Source organism: Ostrea edulis, chromosome 6, assembly GCF_947568905.1.
Source record: "Ostrea edulis chromosome 6, xbOstEdul1.1, whole genome shotgun sequence".
NCBI classification, from domain to species: domain Eukaryota; kingdom Metazoa; phylum Mollusca; class Bivalvia; order Ostreida; family Ostreidae; genus Ostrea; species Ostrea edulis.
Genome location: NC_079169.1, coordinates 53771210 through 53798240, shown reverse-complemented (window position 1 = coordinate 53798240; position 27031 = coordinate 53771210). Strand labels below are relative to the sequence as shown.

General features: G+C 36.2%; 1 protein-coding gene across 1 annotated transcript; it reads left to right on the top strand.

Annotated features, from left to right (window-relative positions):
* Positions 1–1953: 1953 nt before the first annotated feature.
* LOC125648142 (uncharacterized) lies at positions 1954–11209 on the top strand. Its single transcript, XM_048875068.2, has 6 exons — positions 1954–2098; positions 5402–5557; positions 6464–6559; positions 7519–7674; positions 10142–10220; positions 10345–11209. The coding sequence occupies exons 1-6, from the start codon at positions 2035–2037 to the stop codon at positions 11117–11119; spliced, it is 1326 nt and encodes a 441-aa protein (XP_048731025.2). The 5' UTR covers positions 1954–2034; the 3' UTR covers positions 11120–11209.
* The last annotated feature ends 15822 nt before the right edge of the window (positions 11210–27031 follow it).

The window sequence follows — 27031 nt, the reverse complement described above, 5'->3', positions numbered from 1 at the left end:
TAAACAACAACATAATCTCTGAATATTTGGACTGACGCCTTCACCGAATCTCGAAGCACCAATGAATGTGCTCTTAAGTGACACTGCTGTTCGCTTCAAATCAGTTAGTTGACTATCAAACCAAATCTGAATCACTATTAATGCTGTATTACTTACCGTCTAAGTATGTAAATTCCATAAAATGAACCATCACTTATTTTCCCGTTGAAACGAAGATTTCTATGGCGGAATATTTTATCCCCCAAAATTGAAGAGTTCTTATAGTTTGTTTTTTAAATTAGCGAAATGAAAGTAGGTATGTAGAGATACTAGATAAAGCAGACTATAGGAACTCTTCAATTCCAGGAGATAAAATACTGTGCCGTGGAAGTCTTCATTTAAACGGAAAATTTAGTGCCAATTTTCATTTTGGGCATTTTATACCTAGACGGTAAGCAATACAAAATTAATAGTGATAGAGAGTTAGTTTGTTAGTCAAATCACTTATTTGAAGCAAACGGCAATGTCAAATAAGTGCACATTAGTTGCTAGAACTGGCCAAAACTGAAAGTAAATTTCCAGACATGAATTATGAAGGATTGCTCCGAGATTCGGTGAAGGCGTCAGTCCAAATATTCAGCCGAGCCGAATCTCACCGAGATTATGAAACAGTCAGACAGATTTGACCCAATGATAGGTTGTATTGACAAATGTGTGATGCTTTTGATTTAGGAAAGTTTTGTGATTTTGGACTTTTTTTAATAATTGATATTTAATTTACACCACTTCTCGCATATGTTATGGTACAATATGTGTGGAATGTCTTCTTCAAAGCAGTTGGTATTTCTATAAGGAGCAAAGATAGGTGCTTGGTAGAACATTTACTTAATCCAACAATGTTTATCTGTTCTAAAGGTACATGTATTTGTGAAGTTTTGGAACCCAGCATAGATCAGGTAACTCAATACATATTCATTCGCCCCATTGAATGGAATATTAAATGTGTTTAAAACCGAATCACGATTTTGAAGTAAAATTCTTTACCGTTTGGAATATCATTTTTCCACGGCGAACTCGGGTACCCTATATCTAGAGTATACCTTTACTCTTTAAAGACACTTACTACAAACAATTTTTTTATTTTGAAAATGATGAAAACGATCGCGAAAACTAATGTTTTAAACGTGAAATGAATGTGTGAAATGTAATATATTTGTATGATTTCTCAGTTCAGTCCAAAAAAAGTGAGGAATATTCATATAGAGTTATTTAGGGAAGGATAATATGAAAAGGTGAAGATAACGACCAGTGTGATCAATTTCATAACTCCTATAAAGAATACAAAATTAAGAGTTGGGCAATCACGGACCCCTGGACATACCAGAGGTCGGATCAGGTGTCATGGAGGAATAATTATGTCAAGATTTGAACATCATAGAAAATTTACAAGTCCCTTCTTTTTATGAATTTTATATTTATACTTATTACAACCAAACGAAACTAAAATATATGTATAGATCAATGCATTCATTTTTTTTTGGGCATCAAGTGTCCTTAACACAGGCGACAAATACGTCTGTGTATGATTTAATCTTAAATATAAGTTGAATGTTTTTCCTGATATATTTTTTTCAGCTTCAGACTACAAAATACGGAAAGTAAATGGGTTAGAGACCCCAGATTGACCGAAAGATGGTACACCGACATAGAAATTACATGTAGTTCGATAATCGGAAGTTTACTATCTTGAAACTTGCCTATATCAAAGACAATATCTTTAAGGTTCGGAAATCGTCGCTAGAATATATACTCAAATTTGAAGAAAGAAACTTAAAAGATAATGTCACTCAGCTGACATTACACATGAGTAATTTACAAAGTGCTTTTCCTCTGTTCTGTGTTATGAATAACACATTCCCACGAGCGGTACCCACCGGATAATCTGATGTGTCACGGTTCAATTTTTAAACGTAGAATAATCTATGCGCGCTTGGTGACCTTTTAAATTTCGTCGGCGTTTGTAAATATAAGTACGTACTCCAAATGTAAACAGCAATGGCGGAGAGAAATGGTGTCATGTCACGCACGGTGATTTATGTAATTCTTTGCTTAAATCCAGGTAAGAAAAAATCTGTTATTAGCTCGATAAAACCACAAAAGTTAAAAATATAACTCAATATTTTTTCTCTCCCTGGATACACTCTAAACATATACACGTCTGTCATTTCACTCTTGGGACCCAAATTACACTATACCTTTACGAGCGGATCAAATAATTTTATCGCTTGAATTACGACCAAGACATACCAATAAACATATCTACCCTTGTTTAGAACTATAGCGTGTGATACGTTTTGTTTGTTCTGGTCTTATGAACGTGAAATCTTGCACTTCTTTGTTTTACTTTTGATGTCCCCCCCAACAACGTAGAGCACGAGTTGCATATTTTGAAACCCGAGGGATACTGCACATAAATATCGTATCCCAATTAACTGTGAAACACGGAGAGAGCGGAAACGTTAGAGCTGTCCGTTTAAAGTGTGTCATTTAGTCACGAAACACAACTCTGACCCATTTAATCACTCCCTCTCTAAATCCATGTGTCATCTGTTTTATTCATCTTGCAGATGTATCACTGCTAGAAGCATGACAACTATTCAGAGGTTAACGCATACTAGCAATACACTAAAAAGATGAAATATTTTGAAACATTTTTGTTGATATGCCACTGGGTCATTTGTATATTAAGTTACACAATGAATGTAACCTGATGCAGATGTGTATTTTAAATGCATTCCATCCAGATAACACAATCTATTCCTATAAGTGGTATTCCAAATTTAAACCTATGGTTTGAACTATCAATGTTCTGTGAGATAAAGGCGCCGATCGCGATCTCATTAAAATACATGTACCAGGTCACCAGTTTCATTTACTCATAAACTATTGACTGAAATCAAAGATAGAAAAATATGAACAATGGATGCTTAATTATTAAATGATAAAACACTCCAAGGCTACCTTTTGATGATCTGTTTTAATACTTGAACACGGTTACGTACAGTGGTAATTTTATCCCCTCGTTCTAGAAGTCGGTTCTGTAGATACACGTGTCTCACGATCGATCCCCCAAGTATATGTATATAGGTCTTCCTGTTTAACGAAGGTAAATCTGAAAAGACCAAAGAACGATATACATGACATGTCAGAGATGAAATCTTGCTTGTTACTACTGAAAGCTAAGAACATAAAAATATAGTACCAAAAAAAAAAAATCTTTCAGCTCAAATCGCTTGAAAGAACGACTGAAAGCTGGCATATTTTGCGATTCGTAGCGATTTATGAAAATAACACTTCTTTCTTCCTACTTTCTAGTTTTTAATTTTAAATGTTTACCTCCACCCCTTTTAAAAAAAACTACCAAGCTTTCTAATTTAACTGGTCAAATCCTTTCGTAATGAAGGATATAGATGTACAAAACATACGACAATATCATACCCATCGTGGCAGAAAACCGGTCACAGTAGCTCAGTGGTAGAGCGTTCACTTCATAACGGGAAGGTCGTGAGTTCGAGTCCCGCTCGTGCCATAGCCAAGACCAAGACGTCAACATAGGCAGTGATTGCTTCGCCAAACGTTCGGTATTTAGAAGTGAGAATCACAGGTCTTTCGGATATGACTTTAAAATTGGAGATCCTATGTCGCGGCAGTCATTAAGAAGTTCAAAACCCTCATTGCTGCGGCTTTGAGTGCTATATATATGAAATAAGCATTCGCGACGGGCTGTAAAGCAATCAATCAGGCAATCAAATGTGGCAGAAATCAACAGAAGAAAGCTTTTACTCTCAAGATGAATAATTTCTAACCAGGGTATTTGACTATCGCACAGAGGGAACCACGATGCACTGTTGGTGAAAAACAGGGAAGAAATGCATCTTCGATGAGTATGTATTTCATACGAGACTTCCGGATAAAGCTGCGAGGAATAATGCATGGTCCCATCTATCTGAAGTATCCAAACCGAGGCAGATCCAGTTTCTGTTTACTTCACAATAGTATCACCGAGGATATAGAAATTTTATTTTGATTGCATGCTGTTTATTAAATTCAGGGGGATGCCTACTCCTCCTAGGCACCTGATCCCACCTCTGGTGTGTCCAGGGGTCCGTGTTTGCCCAACTATTTATTTTGTATTGCTTATAGGAGTTATGAGATTGATCACTGTTCGTTATCTTCACCTTGCATAAATTCCCGCGAAGTGACTTTAAACAAATACATGTTTTATATATGTATATGGAATGGGTTACATGGCTTCGTTTCAACACGCGGTTCAGTTGCCATTATGCTTTACCCCGTTCCACTTTGTCATAAGACCAAGATCAGTGGCATGTAACTTCAATCACTCAAAAACATTATGTGCCATAATTGCATCTATTAACAGGGTGTTATCGGCCATTTAGACAAGGTTGTTAATATGAAACCATTATGTATGCAAAATGTTACTTTTTCTTCCTTACAATAGGTAATTAATCTCCTTGATGAGGAAATAAAAATACAATGATTGACTTCAACATCTAGAATTAATTCTAGCTATTTAGTTAGAAACTTGTTACTTTATAAAAGATGTTATAGCTATGAGGCTTCACTACAATATTGTGAAAGGATTTTGAATTCTGAAACAACAGTTTGTAATGTTGGGAAATAATATTTTATAAAACATGGTATATAATACAAAAAATCCAGACGTTAAAATAGTTAAACGGGATTTTATTTTCACGCTTTATTCTTTCAATTGATTTTTTTAATATCAAATGATGATTAGCAATTTTAAACCGGATTTTCTTTGAATTTCAATCCCCTTCTCCAAATATGACTTTGATATATTTAACAAAATCTGACAGAACATTTTATGTGTCCTTGTTTTTCTTCAGAAAAATTGGAAAAAACATATTTTAGTAAAGCATAAAGAAACTTTAAAAGACTGATTTTGGTAAAAATAAAAATGTCTGGGGACTACTTTGACGTCACACCTTACACACTCCGTGATCTATTTTCAAACAATAATGCAAGTAAATCATCTGCTACCGAAAATACGAACGAATGGGTAATTATATAGAAGTACACACAATACGAAAAATATGTTATGAAAAAGTTATTGAGAGAATATCGGGAAATAAGCCCGCCATCAGTCGTTGCGTGGAAACAGACCTCACAAGTTCAGTCCGCTTTATCGCGCGGCGGACGTATTCCCCTTATTCAGTCAATGATCTTTAAAAAAAATGACATGTGTTGTCACAAAAAAGGGTTCAGAGCTGTAATCTTGAAAATTCCGAACGTGATAAAACTTACAGCGAAAACTAATGTTGCATGAATACGTTAATGTTGGACATCTTTCTTTATGAAGTTCTTGTTTCTATTTCAGTCCTCTCCTCTAATTTCTACTTTGTCCATGACACTAAGTCATACAATGATGCTGAGAATTATTGTGAAAATTACCAGGGGAATCTGGCAGTTCTCAACGCAGCACCGGATTTGGACTGCATTCCGCGCTCCGTCAAGTTCTGGACCAAGAGAAAAGGTAACTAACAAACACCAGAAACTGTGATAATGATTGATTGAATATTGTTTAACGTCCCTCTCGAGAATATTTCACTCATATGGAGACGTCACCACTGCCGATGAAGGACTGCAAAATTTGGGCCTATGCTCGGCGCTTATGGCCATTGGGCAGGGAGGGATCTTTATCGTGCCACACCTGCTGTGACACGGGACCTCGGTTTTTGCGGTCTCATCCGAAGGAGCGCCCCATTTAGTCGCCTCTTACGACAAGCAAGGAGGGTACCGAGGACCTATTCTAACCCGGATCCCTACGGGAAGAAACTGTGTTAAATTACATGCATCGTTTATCAACCACCTTAGAGATTGTTAGGCTTTTAGTTCGGGTTCGGTAACAGATAACAATGCGTTGCTCCCCTTTATCGAGTTTGAAGGTGATGTGTTTGTCGGACCAGTTGGTCTGAGGAAGAACACATGTTATCCAACCCATTTCCCTCTAGGTTATGTGAGGTAGACATGTTTCAATTTCGTCCTGATGCGAATTTTAGTTTCTCGTTACTGATATTCTTTGCTATGTCGAAATCTACCACTGCTAACATTATTCGGTGGATATGACGTCATCGGTCTAACATGTAGGGATGAGCGGTCCAGCATAGTTTTTATGGACTGGTAAATTGTTCAATACAAATATCGACATCTTTGGACTATGAGTACGTCGTTTAAATGAGCATAGCGAAGGCTATTGATCATAAGCCTCTTTTTAATATGTAAACGTCACGATATATTGCGTACACACCACAATATACTAGTATAATGAATTTACAAATGTCATAAACATATGTTAAACGTCATTATTATCATGCACGTAAATTCATAAACATTTACCTTATTTCCTTGTTATGTTGTACAAGTACTGACTTTTTTTCAGAATGCAGATTGAATGTTGACAATTCCTTGTCATGTACTAAAGTGAGCTTTTTCATGAAAATACTCGGAACACCCCGACCTTTTCTATGTGCAACAGGTAGATATTACCATTTCATTTTATTTATGCTTAAGCTGGAATCATATGTTCCAAAATCCTGACCTCTATATTGGCATAGTACACTTAAATTGTAGCATTATCGTGTAAGTAATGGTAAGACAAGGGACTAGTAGTTGTTAGAACGTGTTCCCAATCCTTTTGATTTGATCAATGAAATATGTTCAAAACAAGCAGTTGATACTATTCTACAAATTAAGCAGGGACGTGTCACACACTGAAAGGGATTATGAATGGACTGTTTATATATAATAGGAGAAACACTGGTAGAGTTAGACCAAAAATCTATCGAGAAACAAGAAATGTCTAATACAACTTCATCTGCGAATAGAGTACGGAGTGCGATTTGTTTTCAGTAACTGTAAACGTGACGTCGGATGCAGTAAATCGCAAGGAGTGGCGGCGTTTTCTAGTAATATATGTGATGAAGTAATGTATTTAAACTATGTTCAATAGGTGGATCAAAGAAACGTTATGAATTTTACTAATAAGATATAGCATGTTTTCTTGTGGAAAGTAATTTTTAATCTTAATTTGAAATAGGTCAATAAGTTGATGTTACAGGGGTTTCAACACCTTGTGTGGAATAAGGATTTCTCAAATTCTAAGGTCGTTATATAACGATCTAATTTACAAATACAACCTGTCATTAGTTCGGATGCTGTCTGACGTGTTAAATGCATGTACCAAGTGTTAGGCCGTTCTTTGTATACTAATTTTAATCACGGATTACTCCGTTTATCATTCCAAGATACCAGGGCTCACGACGATGTGACCGATCAGCAGGGGATGCTTACTCCTCCTGGGCACCTGATCCCACCTCTGGTGTGTCCAGGGGTCCGTGTTTTCCCTTCTCATAATTTTTATTCTTTATAGGAATATGAGATTGATCACTGTTCATTATCTTCACTTTCTCTGAAAATAAAATCTGAATTTTACAGGGGAAGACACACCGGACTACTATTACGATGAAGAGATATCTGTCTGTGACAGTCTCCCAGATACAACCCCTCTCCCGACAACTCCAGACCCCGCGGCTCCCACAACAATCCTCAACTCGACCTACAGTAGAGAGTCCAAATCTGAATCCGAACTTGGTACGTTGAACAACAGGCCAGAAATTCTGCATCATTTATCTTCTGATGGTAAAACAGTAGCACAAGTACATATATCGTTTTTTTTCTGGTTTTTTTTTTAATGTCCCTTCCAGATTTGTTTTACGTCATCAGTTGTAGGTGAAATACCGTAAAGGAGTATAGCGCACTTGGTATGCAATTTCGCCTACATAAATACTTTATTCTTGAATATCATTTTTTTTTTTTTTACAAATATTCTGCTATACGATGTCAGTTTATACATGTACTTGTGTTTACCCAAATTACTCAATAAAGATATCTATATGTTGATAGTATCTTTATTTGATAAGCATAAACATCACCGTGATTAAATAGGGTATATAGTAGATGTAACGTAATGGGCATAAAAAAAATGCAAACTGTTGCAAAAGGCCACCCTAAACCAGAAATAAAACACTGAAATTGTTTTACTTGAGTATGACTGTACATAAGTCCGTTTGAGGAAATTTGGTTTAAGGTGGCGTTTTGTTGAAAATGGATAAAATTAAAAAAAAAAAAAAATCGTTCTCAAAATTTACCTTGAGGTATAGCAGCCCAATCTGTTTTTTTTTTTTTTTTTTTTTGGGGTCGTTTACTTGAGGGAAGGGATGTTATAAATGTGATAAATATATTATAACAAATATTAATCATTTTCATCATAACTTCCAATATTTGCAAGTTACGACTTAAAGTAAGGGAATTTATTCCGAGATCACTGTAGTTCCGTTTGTTTACAATATAACATGTTCCTGTGTGCACATGATTTTCAAACCGTAATATGGCTGACGAAAAGCTTAACAAATACTACAAGAAAAAGGGCACAAATTCACAGCATGTAATAAGTAAAAATAGATCAAGGGAGGAAAGGAACTGTTATACGGTTTGACTTCTCAAAAGTAAATATAAAAACTCATGTAGCAACTGTCATATGATATTTAGGCAAAGCTAAACACTCGAATTATCAACTAAAGGCAAATGAACTGATGAAATCTATTAAAGGTGCTGCAGTCATGTTAGAAAAAGACAGTGAGTTAAGTAATGCCATATGTAAAAGGGTTGTTGTGTAATATGAATGCACCTATGAAAATATTGTACTGTTCATCATTCCAAATAGGAAAATGGTTTATTGATTAAAGAATGACTCATATAAATGTCAGTAATGCTAAACTGCGGCAGTTATTTATCTTGGTTAACGAAACATCAAAAACTTTGGCCTTATATTTAAATATAACACACCAGTCTATTATTGGAAACCGGTGTTTTCCAGTTAGATTTCTGAGTCGGCCGTTTCGTCAGCAAATGCGCTATACCTCTTTATACCTATGCTTGTCACAGGCCGTAGCAGCAAGTGACATGGGTCTTTCGTTTTAAGGTCATATCCGAAAGACTGATTCTCACTTCTAAATGCTGAACGTTAGGCGAAGGAGCAATCACTGTGTTTACATCTTATCTTTGACGCGGTCATGGCATGAGCGTTGCTCGAACTCACGACCTCCCGGTTACGAAGTGAACAATCTACAACTGAGCTACCACATGTATCTTGTTAAAGTTAATGTATTCTTAAGAACTAAAACAAAATGGTTTGAAAATTCTAATCCTATATAGTCACTACTTAATAGATCACCCGGAGCCTGAAATTTGCAGACCTCTATGTAATGAAGAGTATCAGAGGATTTAAAATGTTTCTCTACATGGGAGGGACGGACAGAACAAGGTGATCACTAGGTATCGTCTATTGGTAGGGAGGGGCATACAATGCATTGTATATTCCAACAGAAGTTTTAAAAGTGCTCCGACATCGTATCACGGACCGTTCTTGATGCATTGATAGGAATAAAGTCAATGTACACCCTAACAAAAACTGACCAAAGTATTAATCTATTCACTATTAATGTAGAATCATTTGCATTCGTGTGGCTCAGTTAAGTTTTCGTGGAAGTCAAGATTGTATAATTTCGCTTGGATGTAATTTCTTTGGTATGATTTCTGTACATTGCTACCTTAAATAGTGGTAGAGCATTTGTTTAGTAAATTGGAGGTCGTGAGGTCGAGCCCCGTTCGTGCCAAACCTAATCGTTAAGATAGGTAGTGATTGCTCTCGCCAAACGTTCGGTATTTAGAATTGAGGATCACGGGTCTTTCGGATATGACCTTAAAAATAAAGCTCCATGTCGCGACAGGCGTTAAAGAACCCTCTCACTGCTACGACCCTGAGCGCAAAGTATATAGGTCTAAATTTGTGGCATTTCATCTACACCTGGTGACGTCTCTGTATGAGTGAACAATTCTTGAGGGGATGTAAAACAAACAAATAATCAATCAATATATCGCACTATACGATATTAGCGCTTTAAAATAGATGTTCAATCGTCTAACCGCCTCTCCAAACGGAGAGAAATTGTCTTAAAGTGATTATAAACAGGATGTTAATCAATCAGTTGTTTTCCAGGATGGATAGCTGGTGTAGTGGTTGGAATATTGGTGTCCATTGCGTTTGTTGCCTTTGTTGTGTTTATGTTTGTGAAGAGGTATGTTTCATTGACAACGTTCCTTTCACATACATGCAGTCTGTTTAATCAAAATAAATACATGCTAGTTCTACAAAAAACACGTTTTTAGACCAAGAACATATATTTTTCCTCATATTTTCAGAAGGAAACCAAAAACAAAGAGAGATAACATTGAGATGAACGTTGAGAGCAGACAGTCAAACGGACAGAGTGGTCCTCTTACGGGAAGGATCGGCACCGCACTACAAAAGTGTAAACAGAGATTCCAAAAATCACCACAACCGGAAATATACGAAGCTCCCGTCGTTAACAGACAAGAAAGAGTGTATGACCAACTATCGCGGCCGATGCTTTCGGCGGACGTGGTTTATGCGGAACCAGCTGCTGGGGGTATAGAACAGGATGAGTTAGGTTACCTCGTGTCTCAGGGGAGTGTAAGTAAGGACTACATTTACATTGACACACCCGACAGCGCGGATAATTCCCCACCCTCCCAGGGGGAGCTGAACTACGGGAATCCTGTGTACGAGGACGTGGATAAGAGAGAACTGATAGCGGGTAATTGTGAGAAACACAAAGAAGACTCAAAAACAAAGCAACAGGTGGCCAGTGGTGATCATACTCCACCCGCGAACAACAGAAAACATGAATATCAGAACTCGCCAGCAATAGGGAAATTATTGAAAAAAGAACAGGAGAAACTGGATCAAAACATACCAGAATCTGCTAATTCAAACAGTACTCACAATGATAAATTGACTTTTGTCTCAGGGCTATCAGATTTTGTCACAAAGGACGACAGTGCATCAGCCACATCCGTGAACGAAAAAGAGGCACCCGCCAACACAAAGAAAAACATTAAAGGCAGCAATATCAGAAACATTATTTCAAAGCTTCAAGGAACGTCAGATGCATGAGTGATATTTTATTATACTGAGGGTTTTTCCTCTTTGATCACTTCATCACTGTAACAAGGTGCTATGTAATATAAAATTACTTTCATTCAATCAGTTTTCTTCTCGTCTAGGATGGAAAGATGACTTGAAGGATAATTAAGGGCAAAATATAAATGCATCACAAATACGAACCAGTGAATCACTGCGAATGAGTCCATACTTCCACTCAAATCATTTAAATGTTTTGAATTCTAGTAGTCACTGTAAATTATTTAAAGTAACCGAAGCTGATCCATATTTGGATTTTTCAACACCAGAATACAGATTGAATTATTTGATTATAGATGTTGCCCATCACAAACCCGTACGTATATGAATGCAAGGTGAAGATAACGAACAGTGATCAATCTCATAACTCCTACAGCAATACAAAATAGATAGTTGGGCAAACACGGACCCCTGGACACACCAGAGGTGGGATCAGGTGCCTAGGAGGAGTAAGCATCCCCTGTTGACCGGTCACACCCGCCGTGAGCCCCATATCCTGATCAGGTAAACGGAGTTATCCGTAGTCAAATCAGTGTGCCAAGAACGGCTTAACAATCGGTATGAAACACGTCAGACAGCATTTGACCCAATGCGAGGTTGTATTGACGAACTAGATCGTTATAACGACCATAGAATTTGCGAAATGCTGACTTCAATCGAGACTGTTGAAATCCCTGTACCATCAACTTGTTTGTCAGTAGCTTACCTCGATTTAAAAACTGACTATCCTTCCGAATCCTGACACCTGACTAGCAAAGGAATATATGTTGTCAATGTAAGCAACAATCCTCGCCATAAAAAGTTCAGTCTTGCATTCCATCATAGTTCAAGTCTACACCCTGTATTTCCTACAAATATACTTCTACTACTACATCCAAAATTTTATCACAAACAAGCTTATATACCACCTTGCACAAAATCCACCTACATGTTCTTCTTTCAACCAGAGTCTAACTGGACATGCCACTACTGGTGATGTTGATATAGTTGAAATTGAGGACCTAAAGTCACTTACCGGTTTATCAAGGCTACTTGCTACAAACTTTGTTTTCAAAAATTATGAAAATGGATACTAAAATGTTTATTTCAGTAAAATTATTAATTTTCACTGTATAGAATGTAATTTATGACCATGATTTCTCAATTACGTCCAATACTAAAGGGCAACTTTGTATAGGGAGGGACAATATATAAATTTTTGAACTTCATAGAAAATATACAAGTTCGTAATATTTTAGTAATATAATAGATGCACTAGTTACAATCAGAATGAGCCGAAAAAATATATCAATCCATGCATTCAATTGTTTGGTAGCAAATGTTCTTAAAATGTCCTAAATGCAGAGAACCCCAATCTTTGAATTCCCAACACACCTTCATATATTTTATGAATTATTTCAATTATGCGAGAGGATGGGCTAAATATGAAGATGAACAACTTGGCATCTTGTCAGAATGGATTAAATGTATAAGCGGAATATTAAAATTTCATAGTAGATACATCATAACAAAGTGTGTGCCATCTATCCTTCTGTGTTTAGTAAACCAGAAGTGATGAAATAATTAAATAGGTTTCATGAAGAATACGTATTAGTTCCCGCTGAATAAGCTTATATTGATTGATTGATGTTTTCCGCCACACTCAACAATTTATCTTGGTGGAAGAGAGAAACCTGGGAAGAGACCACCGATCTTCCAAAAGTAAACTGGGAAACTTTCTTAACGGCGCGAGCGGGATTCGAACCCTCGCCGACAGACCGTGTGATTATGAGCGCGATGCTCTAACCACTCGGCCACGTACCCTCCCCCCCAATAAGCTTATAACAACACTGTCTGTTTGTAGGGTTCATTATTCCAATTATATTCTAAACTTATTTGGTTTAATTCTACATTTGATAATCTAACTTAATGTTCTCTTTCCAATTATGAAATTCTTCAAAATTATATTTCAGTTTTAAACACATCTGATGTCCCAGCTAATGGTGGGAATGAATATAAATTACTGTATCTATAACTACATAAAAACGCTAATAAAACAAAGGTACATTGCAGTAAATATTCTACCAAACCCCTATCTTTACTCACACGAAAAATGTAATCGTAAAGGAGACACTTCAGACGTATTGTGCTACATCTGCAGGAAATGTTGTAAAACAAATTTCCAAAGAGCTTTAAAGTTTAATAAATTTCAAACCACAAAACTTTTTCCAAATGAACAGCATCAAAACGTACGACCTTTCCAACACTTCACACAACCATTCTTCACCAGGCTTTTAAACATCATACACAGAGGTTTCGTCAGTAAAAATGGACAACATAAATATTTGTGTCTTCTTGTGCTAAAAGATCACTTTGTTAAACACCACTCTTATTGTAAACTTTTGTGTGTGTGTGGTGTGGTGTGTGTAAATTGTAATGATAGTCATCCTGATGAATACGCTCTAGTTGTGAGCAATGTTCACCGATGAATCGTGATAAATATGGAAATGATAATACAGTAACGGCCGGGAAATCCGACAGAAATGAATGTAAATATCAAATACAATAATGAAAGGACAACGACAGCAATATGTTTATTTTGGTTGATTGATTGAATATTGTTTAACGTCCCTCTCGAGAATATTTCACTCATATGGAAACGTCACCATTGTCGGTGAAGGGCTGCAAAATTTAGGCCTATGCTCGGCGCTTATGGCCTTTGAACAGGGAGGGATCTTTATCGTGCCACACCTGCTGTGACACGGGACCTCGGTTTTAGCGGTCTCATCCTAAGGACCGCCCAATTTAGTCGCCCTCTACGACAAGCAAGGGGTACTGAGGACCCTGTTGTGACACGGGATCTCGGTTTTAGCGGTCTCATCCGAAGGACCGCCCCATTTAGTCGCCTTCTATGACAAGCAAGGGGTACTGAGGACCGATTCTAACCCGGACCCTGTTCATTTTGGATCTTCCCACTCAGACACATTGCATGTAAAGGAAGCCTACATTGCTGGATCCAGTAAATGTTCTACCAAGCCCCTCTCTTTGCTCCTCACAAAAATATGAACAGCTGTGAAGGCGAAACTTCAAATGAAATGTGCCACAACATATACCAGAAGTGGTGTAAATCAAATATGGATTTTAAACAATTATAAAGAACTTTAGTAAATTTGAACTCCCAAAAACCTTTCTCAGATCAACAACATCAAAATGTATGAATTTTCAACACTAAATACATGAGCATTCCTCATGATAAATTAAAGACTAGACTTTTTGACATCATAGACAGTTGCTTCTTCAACAAAAATGGAAAAAGGAAATATTCGTATCTAGTGATCAGTCATCCAAAAATTACTTTGTTAAACACCACTCTGATTCCACGCACACGTACTCTGAAATTGAAATTAAAAATATGCTGGAGTTTCTCATTGACAATATCTTCGTAGTCCTTCCAACAGTCTGTTAGCCTTCCCATGGGCACGAACTGTGCTCCTTTGTTAGCTGACCTGTTTTTTTTTTATTCTTAGAAAGTAGAATTTACTCAAAAACTTCTAGGTGAGAAGAAAAAAATCTCTTGCTGTGGCCTTCAATTCGACTTTTAGATATATTAACGACGTTTTATCTATTAACAACAATTTTCATTCAAATACCCATTGGCGCCACCGTGGCGGAGTGCTTAGAGCATCGCGCTCAAAACACACGGCCTCTCACCTCTGGTCGGCGCGGGTTCGAATCCCGCTCGCGGCGGTAAGTGTGAAAGTTTCCCAGTTTACTTTCGGAAGGTCGATGGTCTCTTCCCAGGTACATTGTATCTGGGTTTTCTCTTCCACCAATAAAAACTGGGCGCCACCAGATAACTGAAAAACTGTTGAGTGTGGCGGGGAAAACAGCAAAAAAAAAAAAAAAAAAAAAATAAAAAAAATCAAATGCCCATTCGATATATCCTTGTAAACTCGAAATAAAAGACACCACAAAGTCGTCTACTTCTGCATCATTTCATTGAAAATAGATATTAACTGCAAACCAACAACTCAACTTTATGTCAAACGGGATGATTTCAGCTTCTCTGTCGTCAATTTCTCATATTTATGTAGCAATATTCCGTTATCACCTGCTTATGGTGTTTATATCTCTCAACTGATTCGATACACAAGAGCTTGTTCTGCGTAGTTTTTAAATGGACACAGGCTATTGACAAACAAGTTGATGGTGCAGGAGTTTCAACAGTCTCATTTTGCAAATTCTATGGTCGTTATAACGATTTAATTTGCCAATACAACCTATCATTAGGGCAAATGCTGTCTAGCGTCTTCATACCGATCACTGATTTTGACTACGGATAACTCCGTTTACCTTATCAAATAGGGCTCATGGCGGGTGTGATCGGTCTACAGGGGATGCTTACTCCCCCCTGGCATGTGATTTTACCTCTGGTATGTCCAGGGCTCAGTGTTTTCCCAACTTTTTATTTTATATCCATGTGGAATTTATGAGATTGATCATTATCTTCGCCTTTCACCACGCAAACGCGAAATTACGGAGGAAACCAGGAATCAGCGCCTATATGAATTAAACACATTCCTAAAGAACCAACATTATCCGTTAAATCTTATAAATGATGGCATCCAGAAGGCGAGAGAAATATACATAAAGGAGTTGATGAATGCAATACCTTAGTCCTAGGAATAACGATACTAAAATATTACCATTTGTAACTACATCTAACTTGAAGAATCTGGACGAAATTTTTGTTATCCGTAATCTTAACAAAATTCTAAAATCAGATGAAGTGTTCCGTGTTTTATCCAAATTTGAAAATTAATAACAGCAAAAGACAGCTAAAAAAATTACGAATAATACTGTGTAATTTTGGATCATTTGTAATAGTAAAGACATTTTTATTAATTGTATTCCACTCTTCTTAAGAGATATCAAATTGAATATCCCACTTCTTTTGACCTGTAGGTTTTTCTTCACTTTAATTAAAATTTTGGTAGTTTTTGTTGTTGTTTCTTTTAAAATATATGAAAGGGGCTATATGTAGAGGAATAGTAGGTTCTTGAACTTTTATATACTGGTTAATTCCACTAACTCTCATTGCTTTCTTCAATGCTTGTCGTAAACCAAAAAATAAGATTCTACGCTATACATTTCCATGAATTGATTATAATTCATGATATCTCCATTCTCATCTAACAATGAGCTAACTGTATATACATTATTTTCACATCATTCTTTCAGATATAAAGTTTTTATATTTACTTTTATGTTTTCATTGTACCATAAAACACTGTTAACCATAAGTTCATAAGATTTTTTTTTCTCAAAAAGAAAATTAACCATTTCCAGGATTTAATTACATCCCTCCAAAACATATTCTTTGATTTCTCAAGTTTTTGTAAAGCATACAATGATCCAATTTTAATAACATTGCTTATATCAACTTTTGCTCCTATAATATATTGCCACTTGGCTGTATCAAAGATTAGTTTTTTAATCCATGACATTTTTAGACTTGCAATAAAGTTTTCAATATTTACCATATTTAATCCTCCTTTCTCATATTCTTGTGTGACGACTGATTTTTTTTTTTACTTTTGCAACAGGACTTTTCCATAAAAAGTTGAAGAATATTTGACTTAACTTGTCTATGATGTCTTTGGTAATGAACAACGACGACGCCGACAGACAATGGACAAATGTTGATCAGAAAAGCCTTTCGCTCAGGTGAGCTAATAAAAACAAGTAAGGTGAGATTGGATGGGGGGATTCAATCTCACCTTACTTGTTTTTATTAGTCTACAACCACGCCTATTTTGAAACCGCCTTGGTTTATTGTTGTTGATATACTATTGTAAAATACTGTGATCCACTTAATAGATTTACCAAACTTGAAAATTTTCAACACTCTTATTAAACAATCCCAAGAGACTATCGAATGCTTTTTCAAAATATATGAGGAGGATCATGCCAGGAATATTTCTAACCTGGGTGTAATTCATTATGTCATAAATTAATCTTGTGTTTTCTTAATTATTTCTTCCTGATATAAATCCAGTTTGGTTTCCACAGATTAATTTTGGGAGAACAGATTTGATTCTACCTGCAATACATCGAGACCCTATCTTATAAACTGTAATGAGTAAGGTAATAGGACGCCAATTTTTTTAAAAATTGTTTTGGTAAACAGGTAATGATCCCTTGCTTTTGTGTAATTGACAGTTCTCCCCTTTTATAACCAGAATTTAATGTCCTACTACCGAAAATTCCCAGGTCTTTCCCAAAAAATTTGAAAAACTCAGTAGTGCAGCCATCACTTCCTGGACTTGTATCATTTTTCTAATAGTGTTTGTTGTTTCTTGTTAAGTTATCTTCCCCTCTAGGATTTTCTTTTAATGACAATATAGGAACATTTTTAAATAATTCGTCATTTTCCCCATACACTTTGGTATTATAATACCAGGCCGATTCAATGTAATCGTTTTCTCGCAGCGATTTCATTAGATTTAGGTTTTTCTGTGTGATATCTTCCACAAAACGAATGTCACCGGGGAGATTTTTCTTTTCTCTCATTAATTTTTTCTTCACTTCTGATGATGCCAAGCGCACGATGACTGGCTTATCTTTGGGGTGTTGTTTTGCTGTGGGAATACGGCGAATTTCAGTCACATCTCGTGGATCTTACTGTAGCCCCAAATCTTTGCTTAGAATCTCCATGAAATCTTTCCTCAGTTCTTGTTTTGTGGGAAGATTGAACACTTTTATATCATTTTTTCGAGAGTATTGTTCATTAAAGTTTGCTGATCTTATTGTGTCCCTTATTCTCTCTTTGATTGTATTTATCTCCGTTTTCAGTTCGATTCTTTCAAAGCTTTAATCTCTCTCCCTAGGTTTTCATTTTCAATTGTCATTGCATTGAGTTTTTCCTCGTACTCTTCTTTAAGAGTTGTAGTTGCTTCTGAGAGTTCATTTTGAATTTTTTTTTCAAACACATTAATGAGATGTCTACTACCATGCAAGGTGAACATATATTTCAGTTCATTCTTTCCCACTATGGACTTTTTAAGTGACTCAAAATCTTTTCTGGTTGGAAGATCACTCAAATGTTGTTTTATTTCATCTAGATCTCCTGTTAACTTACCCGAATCAAAACTACTGCCACAAGTGGTGGAGGCATTCAACAATCCTTGAACGGGAGATTTTTCTCCAATGCGTGAGTTCTTTGAATTCTGAGTTGTTCTCTGAGCACTTGTTACAGCATCGTTGGAAACCCACGGTCGGTCGCTCTATTCGTTTACCTACCGTGGGTCACAAGGCCGATATTTTCGCATAACTCATTAAAATGCGTGATCTTACGTGACCTATCGAGGACCAATGGGAATCGCCGTAAATATTCCCGGTTTTCAAAGTGTCAGCTGTAATGGCGGCGCCCATGAAAATGTGTGTGTTTTGATGTGCCACTATCAAAGATATAAAGATGAAAACTCCAGATTTGGCACCCAAAATGGCTGATTATTTTAACTAATACTTCTCTTTCACCTGTGCCCCCTTCGGAAATCTTGGATCCGCTTCTGGTATGTTTATTATCATCACTGCTTCATGGCACGTGTTTGAAAAAAAACCCACATTGCTCCCGTATGATGGAACTACGAACTCGTGTTGAAGATGTAGACCTGTACATAGACTCGTACGCAGTACGATAGTAAACGCTTGGTAACACAGGCTTTTTCCTCCTCTGTCTTTATAGACACAAATACACCCTCCGCTTCAATAATGCAGATAAAGCATCTCGCTGAAAGTTTTGTAACTTGTTCAACTTTAACGTAGTCAAAATCTTGGCTTCAAAAGCATGTTTTTCTATGCTACCGAGGACTGGAAATAAGGGGCTTTTTCATTGGTTGAATATCGCATTAAGGAATGGTAATGCAACCAATCGCATCTAGAAGCCGAGACACACCTTCCAGCGAAAATACTCGCCTTGTGACCCACGGTAGGTAAACGAATAGAGCGATCGACCGTGGGTTTCCGACGATGTAGTTACAGGTGTTACGGGTGACTGTATTTGTTTGATAGTATTTTTACCGGACATCTCCACTCCTAAAATACTCCTTTTTGCAAAAGTTTTCTACCCCAGGTGTCTGAATATATCACAAAATAGCCCTTTAAATCCTTATGCGAAACTATTTCGGAATGTACATTACCGTTGTACCCTTCTCTTCCACAAGATACCCGAGCAATATTTTTGTACATCATCACATTTATTAAGGAACAATCATATTTCTGGCATGATAAACTCTGGTATGGGTCCAAGCCATGTCGATAATGTTCTGGCAGCATGTAATTTACCACCAATAAATCAAAAGACTATTGTACAGAAAAAAATGATTGTTGGAGAGAAAATTGAAGCCGAAGCTCGAAAGTCGTGTATTGATGCTATGGAAAAAGAGGGTGAAATGTCAGATTGTCTCGAATGCAGCTATGATGCTGGCTGGTAAACTCGTGGAACAGGTTGGAACTACATGTACAACAGTATTTCAGGCAAGTTTTTTTTTCTTGTAACAAATCTATAATGATAAAATAGGCACTGGAATTAAATGTTATGAAAAATCATGAAACACAAGGTCTTGACATAAAAAATGTTATATACAAAGTATGAAAACTCTACCTTGAATAGTTCCGAAGATATTAAAAAAGTCAGTTCGTTTTCTTAAAAGTAGGTCAATTCCAAGATCACAAGATTATAGTATGAAATGAAAGGTCTTGCCATAAGAAATCTATATACACAAGATTGCTACGCGTAGCCATATGTTCCCAGCCACTGCAACAAAAGTTGAAGGACAAAACTCCCATAAAATTTGTCGAATCAAAATGACAGCGCAATATAATCAACAACATATGGTTACCAACAATCGTGCAAAATTTGAACAAAATCTGTTGAGCGGTTTTGGAGATGTTGTGTCCACAAAGTTAAGTTGGACACACGGACGCATAGACACTGGTATTTCTATGTCCCTTTCCGTGTTACGACGGGGAACAAAAATATGCAAGATCTCAAAATTTTAAAAAGTAGGTCCAATCCAAGGTCAAGCTTCATGACATATGAGGTTTAACCATATAGAATCTACACAATAATCCGAAAGTCCTACTCTAAATAATAGTTTAGAATATATTGAATATTTTGACATTTTACTGACCCCCCCACCTTTTCAAAGAGGGCATACCCAAGGATGCTTTATGCCAAGTTTGATTGAAATTGACCCAGTGATTATGGAAAAGAAGTCGAAAATGTATAAAGTTAAAAGGCAATCAGAAAAACTCACTTGAGCTTTCAGCTGAGATGAGCTAATAAGGTTGCCATCATTTTCAGTAAATGCCAAAACAAGTTTTTGTGTATTTTTATTACTATGATAGATTTGTCTGAGGAGTGAATTAATGAAGTCTTCATAGCAAATTCTTATTTTTTTTCCTGATTTTTTTAAATATGCATTTTTATCCGAAGATTGATCTCTTTAACTACATTGTGGAAAAGCCTGCTCATTGATGAACAAATTTTATTTTGTATACGCACTGGATTTAAAATGTTTTACGATATTCACAGGACAAAGTGCTATGATGGGTAAACAGACAGGAAAAATTCTGCAATTTGAAACCCCAACAAAATGTTGCAGTGTTTGTGATCACATTGAAGAAGGACCCTTACCTGTACATATTTGCTCCCAAAATGGGCAATGTCCATGCTACATAAAATGAAAGTTCATGCAGACTTTTACCAATTGGAATGATTGATTGATCGCAATTTTGGCAATATTTCAGCCATTTAACGGCGGATTTACCAACTGAAAGATATAACTTTCATAAAAGTAGGTATTGCTATATCCTAGTTTACCCAGGAAATCTTGCTTGTCGTAAGAGGCGACTAAATTGGGCGGCCCTTCGGTCGAGACAGCAAAAACTTAGACTCCGTGTCACAGTAGGGGTGGTACGATAAAGATCCCTCCCTGATCAAAGGCCGTAAGCGCCGAACACAGGCCTAAATTTTGTAGCCCTTCAACGGCAATAGTGACGTCGACATCTCTATATGAGTGTTTAACTAACCGAAGTCATGGCATTGTTAAGCACGTGATTTATTGGAGTTTTTTTTTATTGACCAAAGTAAATGACGTGAAAGAAGTTTGACAGTTGCGGAATATGTAAACAGTGAACCAGCAGATATTAGTATTGTGTCCTTCGTTTATGATGATTTATATGAAATTTGTCGTGAACAGTTTTGATTCATTGGCTGCAAATGTGACATTTCCAATGTGCAATGACGGCATTGGTTAAGGATAAATCTTTAAGTAAAGACGGTGTTGTTCGGAGATGCAGCAATCGGCTTTGTAACAAGAAAACTTCAGTAAGAGAAGGATCCTGGTTTCAGGTAGCCATTTGCTATTAAAGCAAGCAGTAAAGCGTACATATTACTGGGTTTACGAACTACCTGGGGGTTTTATTTCACGGCAACTGAAGATAAGGATGTTGACTGGAAAAACTTTGCAAGAGAGATTTGTCTTTGTTTTAAGACAGGGTTTTAAAACGATTGTTGGGCCGGGAAAACGTGGAGATAGACGAGAGCAAGTTTGGAGAGAGAAAGTACCATCGTGGTAAGAGAGTGGAAGTGATTTCATTCAATTGTTAACGGACCAATTGTAATAGTTCACATGAGTTTACTCAGGTGACTTAAACTTTTTAGGAGCAAGTCTGCCTTTCAGGCCTTCAAAGTCTAATTTATTTCAAAATCGGTGCTTTTTAAAAGCTAATTTCAACATGGTAGATGAAAAATTACAGGTTCGAAATGAAAATATGAAAAATTCATGAATGCGTGCGACAAAAACTAAAGAAATTTGATATAACAATTACCTTTTCCGAAAAATTATTTTTCCCTATAGGTCTTTCTTTTGCTACTCAGAATTTTTACATTCACTAAATTTGCGCAGTTAATTAACTTTGGTTCAATAAATCTATATAATCATTGCTTACTGTTCGTTATCTTAATTCACAATATGCAAATTGCTGAAAATAGTTTCAAAACGGCTGTCATTAAAGTTGAGAGAAAGAGAATATTTAAATCTCGAATGGACCCGTTGCATCGGTTTAATCACGAAAGAATCGAATTTATTACAGATTTAATTAGAAATGACATGTTTATGAAACGTAGAAATTTTAGTGTGCCAGCACACGAACAAAAATTCAGAAAAAAACTTTGTTTTTCAAATTAGTTATAAACTTAAATTAGTATAAACTTCTCTTTAACAAAAATAGTATCTACTCTTTATCCAAAGGTCTCTCTGTATATTTAATAGTCATAGCGATAATTTGTACAGGGCTTATTTATCTTGCACTCATTAAAGCATCATAGTACTTGTTTAAAGAAGTTTGGAATGTTTTCCAGTACTTCAGATTTTTTCAGAGTATAGCAATATTACTTCTCAACAAGTATTGAAAGTCAAGCCTTATTATAGCTTCGATAAATTTCCTGGTTGCACTGTTAGAATAATATAGTTTACGTCTCCATGCAGCTTTTATCTTATAGCATTTGGTTTGTATTCTATATATTTCTTCAAGCCGATATCGCTTTGCCAAGCAGGTCGTATAGGAGATTTTCTTTTAATTTTGTCGGCAGCTAAAAAGAAGGTTCCATATTTTACACGTGGGAATTTAACAGTCCACAGTGACTAAGCAAAACCATCACGATCTGCGGAGTTCTCCATATTATTGCAAAATTATTCATCCACAAGGAAACAAAGACGAAAAGGACGACTATGTTAATCAGAATGGCGCTGACTATATCATTGCTGATTTTCAAAATATTGATATTCTACAGGAATCATATTGTTTTTAACCAATTTCATGTAATTGTATGTCATTTCAGTCATTTTAAAATTCATTAGCACTTAATGAATGAAGTAGTATAGTATCCAATTCCACTCAAGGATATGAAAATACACTGTAATTTAAATATAATCCTTTGACAAGAATATTGTCAGATCTGATTTGTCTGGTATTTGTATCGCGTATTATTTCATATAACCTGAATCTTATTACTGTAATACTACTACCAATTCCTGTAAACCTGTAGATATCAACTGAATATACCTAACAGTGAACAATCTTATAAATCCTGTAAAAGATACTGTAAGAAAATGGGGTTCTTTAATTATTATTGTAGGCTTGATTATATGTATTTATAGCTTACGATCTTTTCTCGTTATTTCTAGTCGTTGACTGACTATGTTTACATGTGCCATGTTCGTAGGTGGTTTTTTTTTTTTATACACTCGATGTTATTCTATACATGTAGTTATAAACAAAGGTTTGCCTTTAAAACCACCAGCTCTTTTTGATTTTGAATTAGAGAATTTTAAAGTAAATCATGAAGCCATAGTTGTTGATGAAAGACTCCTTGGAATGGATATCTTTCAAAGTACTACAAATAGACCTGCTGATTTATGTTAGAAGGGAGGGTTAAGTTTTAAAATATATACATTGAAATTTCTTGCATACCAATTGGCAATTCTGAGACGACTAGGAAGGTCCGATCAGCTGATGATTTTACAGTTCCTGGTCCCAGTGAAGCTATAATTAATGTTTTTATAAAAAGGAATGAAAAAAAGAAGATGGTTCAGAGGTATTAATAGAACCTTCACGGCATTTTGAAGAAAATTCTTTGTTGATGATGGCACCATATGGCGAAAATGAGTAATGAATCCATTTAAGACAGACGTCATCTTCAAACAAGATTCCGTTCTTGGAGAAGCAAATGATTTTACATATCTACATACATTGGTGCAAATACAAAGCTTGCAAGAGTAGGAAAAGTTTTATTCTATGAGAAGAATCGGGGAAAGATTCCTCAAGTAATAACAAATACATTGACTTAGAAGGTATATATAAAACAATACCTGCAAAGCAAGACACAACTCCAGATTGGACAGGACCGAGGACTTGCTACGGGACAAAGATCGACAGATACCACATACCAGACAGGCAGAAAGGAGAAGCCATTTCCAAAACGAAATGTTTGCCGCAAATTTGCGGCAAATAGATTTGTTTACCATAACTATTCACAAAAACATTGCAGGAGTTTGCCAGTAGTGGCAAACAGTTCTGGTAAAGTTATGGTAAACATTTGGGACTTTTAAAAAGATTTACCACTAGTGGCAAACAGTTGCGGCAATTTTCTGGCAAACAATACAGATTGATATGCGTCACGTCCTGTTAAATGACGTCACGTCGAATCGATTGACATGTGGATCGTGATCTGTGAATTGCAGTTGTATTTTACTGTGTCAGATTGAATTGGTGACAATGCTCATGCTCTGGTAAGTTATAACGTAGTTTGATAAAACTTTAATGGAATAATAAGCCGTAAGTTATTCTGCATTTTATGTTGCATGGCGTATTTTGTGTGATGTCTGTCTGAGCAACTTCAAAGTCGGATTTTTATCATTTTGCTTTCAACGAACGAAGCTAATAAACTTTAACCAATATTAATACTTGATGCAAAACATAGCAGGCGGATCCAGAAATTTTAAAGGGAGGAGGGTCTGCCATAGATTTTGGTTTTCAGAGGGAGGGGGGGGGGGCTACCCTCAAATGCGGTATTTATACCCCTTTTTAATCAAAATTTCCCGACCCACAGAACCCTCCCTCTAGATTCGCCACTGAATATTCACGGATTTTAAAAGTTAGGTTATATCGCAGAAAGTAGGTCAAAAGTATCTTCATTCCTAAATAAACTGAATTATACAAGCTGAATGCATGTTAAGTGAAAAATTTAAAATGAATCTAGATTAATGATAAATTGGACAGTGCTTTATAATAAATAATTAAACATTTTCCCCACATTATATAAATGAACATTTAATAGTTTTGATGTACACTTTTGTTTGTGAACAAACAGAAGAAAAGGTATACAGAGAGGAACGTTAAACAAGATACAATCAATCTGTAGTTTCAACATTCATCATACATTTATTTAATTTTAAGGGGGAGGTGAATTTAGTTTTTTCTCAAACACTGAACTTTTATTCTCACTCCTTTAAAGTCGTCAATTAGTTGGATAAATTACATTAGTTTTATCATTGGGTAGAGGGGGGTATGTACATAAGATCTTTATATACACGCTATCCACGCTTCAGGTGCCTGTGGTAATTTCTACAAAATTTGGAGATCACAAATCAATATTTGAAATGAAAACTGACCGCTCTTCAATTTGACAATTCAATGAACTATGATATCAATTTTACATTAATTAGACAAATTTTTAAAAGATGTACTTGGACATGACGTGTCATTATCAATGACAAAATCATATTATCGCTAATCCGAAATACTTTTGTCATAATTCAACCAAATACTTCATTCTAAGTATATTTCCCAAAATTGTTTGTCACAAACTTGATAGAATTGTTTGCTGCGAACATTTGCCTGAACTGTTTGCAGCAAATTTACCAGAACTGTTTGCTGCAAATTTGCCAGAACCAGATTGTTATCAATATGCATGCTCGAAATGTTTGCCAGAATCGTTTGCCGCAAATTTGCCAGAACTGTTTGCCACAAAGCTCATTTGCATGGCAATTATGAATTTGCAGCAAACAATTGCCAGAGGTTTGCTGCAAACTTGCGGCAAATTTACCACAACTGTTTGCCAGAACCTTTGTATTTCGGTAAGGGAGGTCAAGGTCTAAGAGGAGGTAACTCTGAGTATTATTTAGGCTACTGCTAATTCAAACTTTGAAATTCATAAATCATATTAAGATTCTCTTGGTATTAAATTTTCTCAGCTATTTAAAAGCTATATTTTCCTCCCATATTTAGAATTGAGATTAAAAAATCACAAAAAAAGGCATTTGTGAGTATGATTGATGTTTTCCGCCACAATCAACAATTTTTCAGTTATCTGGTGGCGCCCAGTTACAATACAATATAACTGGGAAGAGATCACCGACCTTCCGAAATTAAACTTTTTCACTTACCGGCGCGAGCGGGATTCGAACCCGCGCCAATTTTGAGCTCCATGCACGGAGGCCCCTTGTGAGTATGAATAAGGGAAACTATAATATGATGTTTGGAGATTAAATGAATGTTGACATATTTTTCATTATTTCACGCGTCATATTGTTGGATGACATGGAATATTGTCTTTATCTTAAAGACCACACTGTTGTGTGACTTGAGATGTATTTGTCATTTTATATTTATTCAAAAATTTCTACATGAGAAGAAAATATATCTTGGTGTGGCCTTCAATTCGACATTTAGATATATCGACGACGTTTTGTCTATTAACAATAATAACTTTCATTCATATTTCGATTTGATATATACCTGTGAGCTGAAAATAAAAGACACCACAGAGTCAAACTGGTCCACTTCTGCTTCATACTTAGATATTTTATTGAAAGTAGATATTAACGGCAAACTAACAACTCAACTGCATGACAATCGGGATGATTTCAGCTTCTCCATCGTCAACTTCCCATATTTATGTAGCAATATTCCATTATCACCTGTATATGGTGTTTATCTCTCTCAACTGATTCGATATCCATGAGCTTGTTCTGCGTACAGTCAGTTTTTAAATCGAGGTAAGCTACTGACAAACAAGTTGATGGTACAGGGGTTTCAACAATTTCGATTGAAGTCAGCATTTCGCAATTTCTATGGTCGTTATATCTATCTAGTTCGTCAATACGACCTATCTTTGGGTCAAATGCTGTCTGACGTGTTTCATACCGATTGTTAGGCCGTTCTTGGCACACTGATTTTGACTACGGATAACTCCGTTTACCTGATCAGGATGTAGGGCTCACGGCGGGTGTGATCGGTCGACAGGAGAAGCTTACTTCTCCTAGGCACCTGATCCCA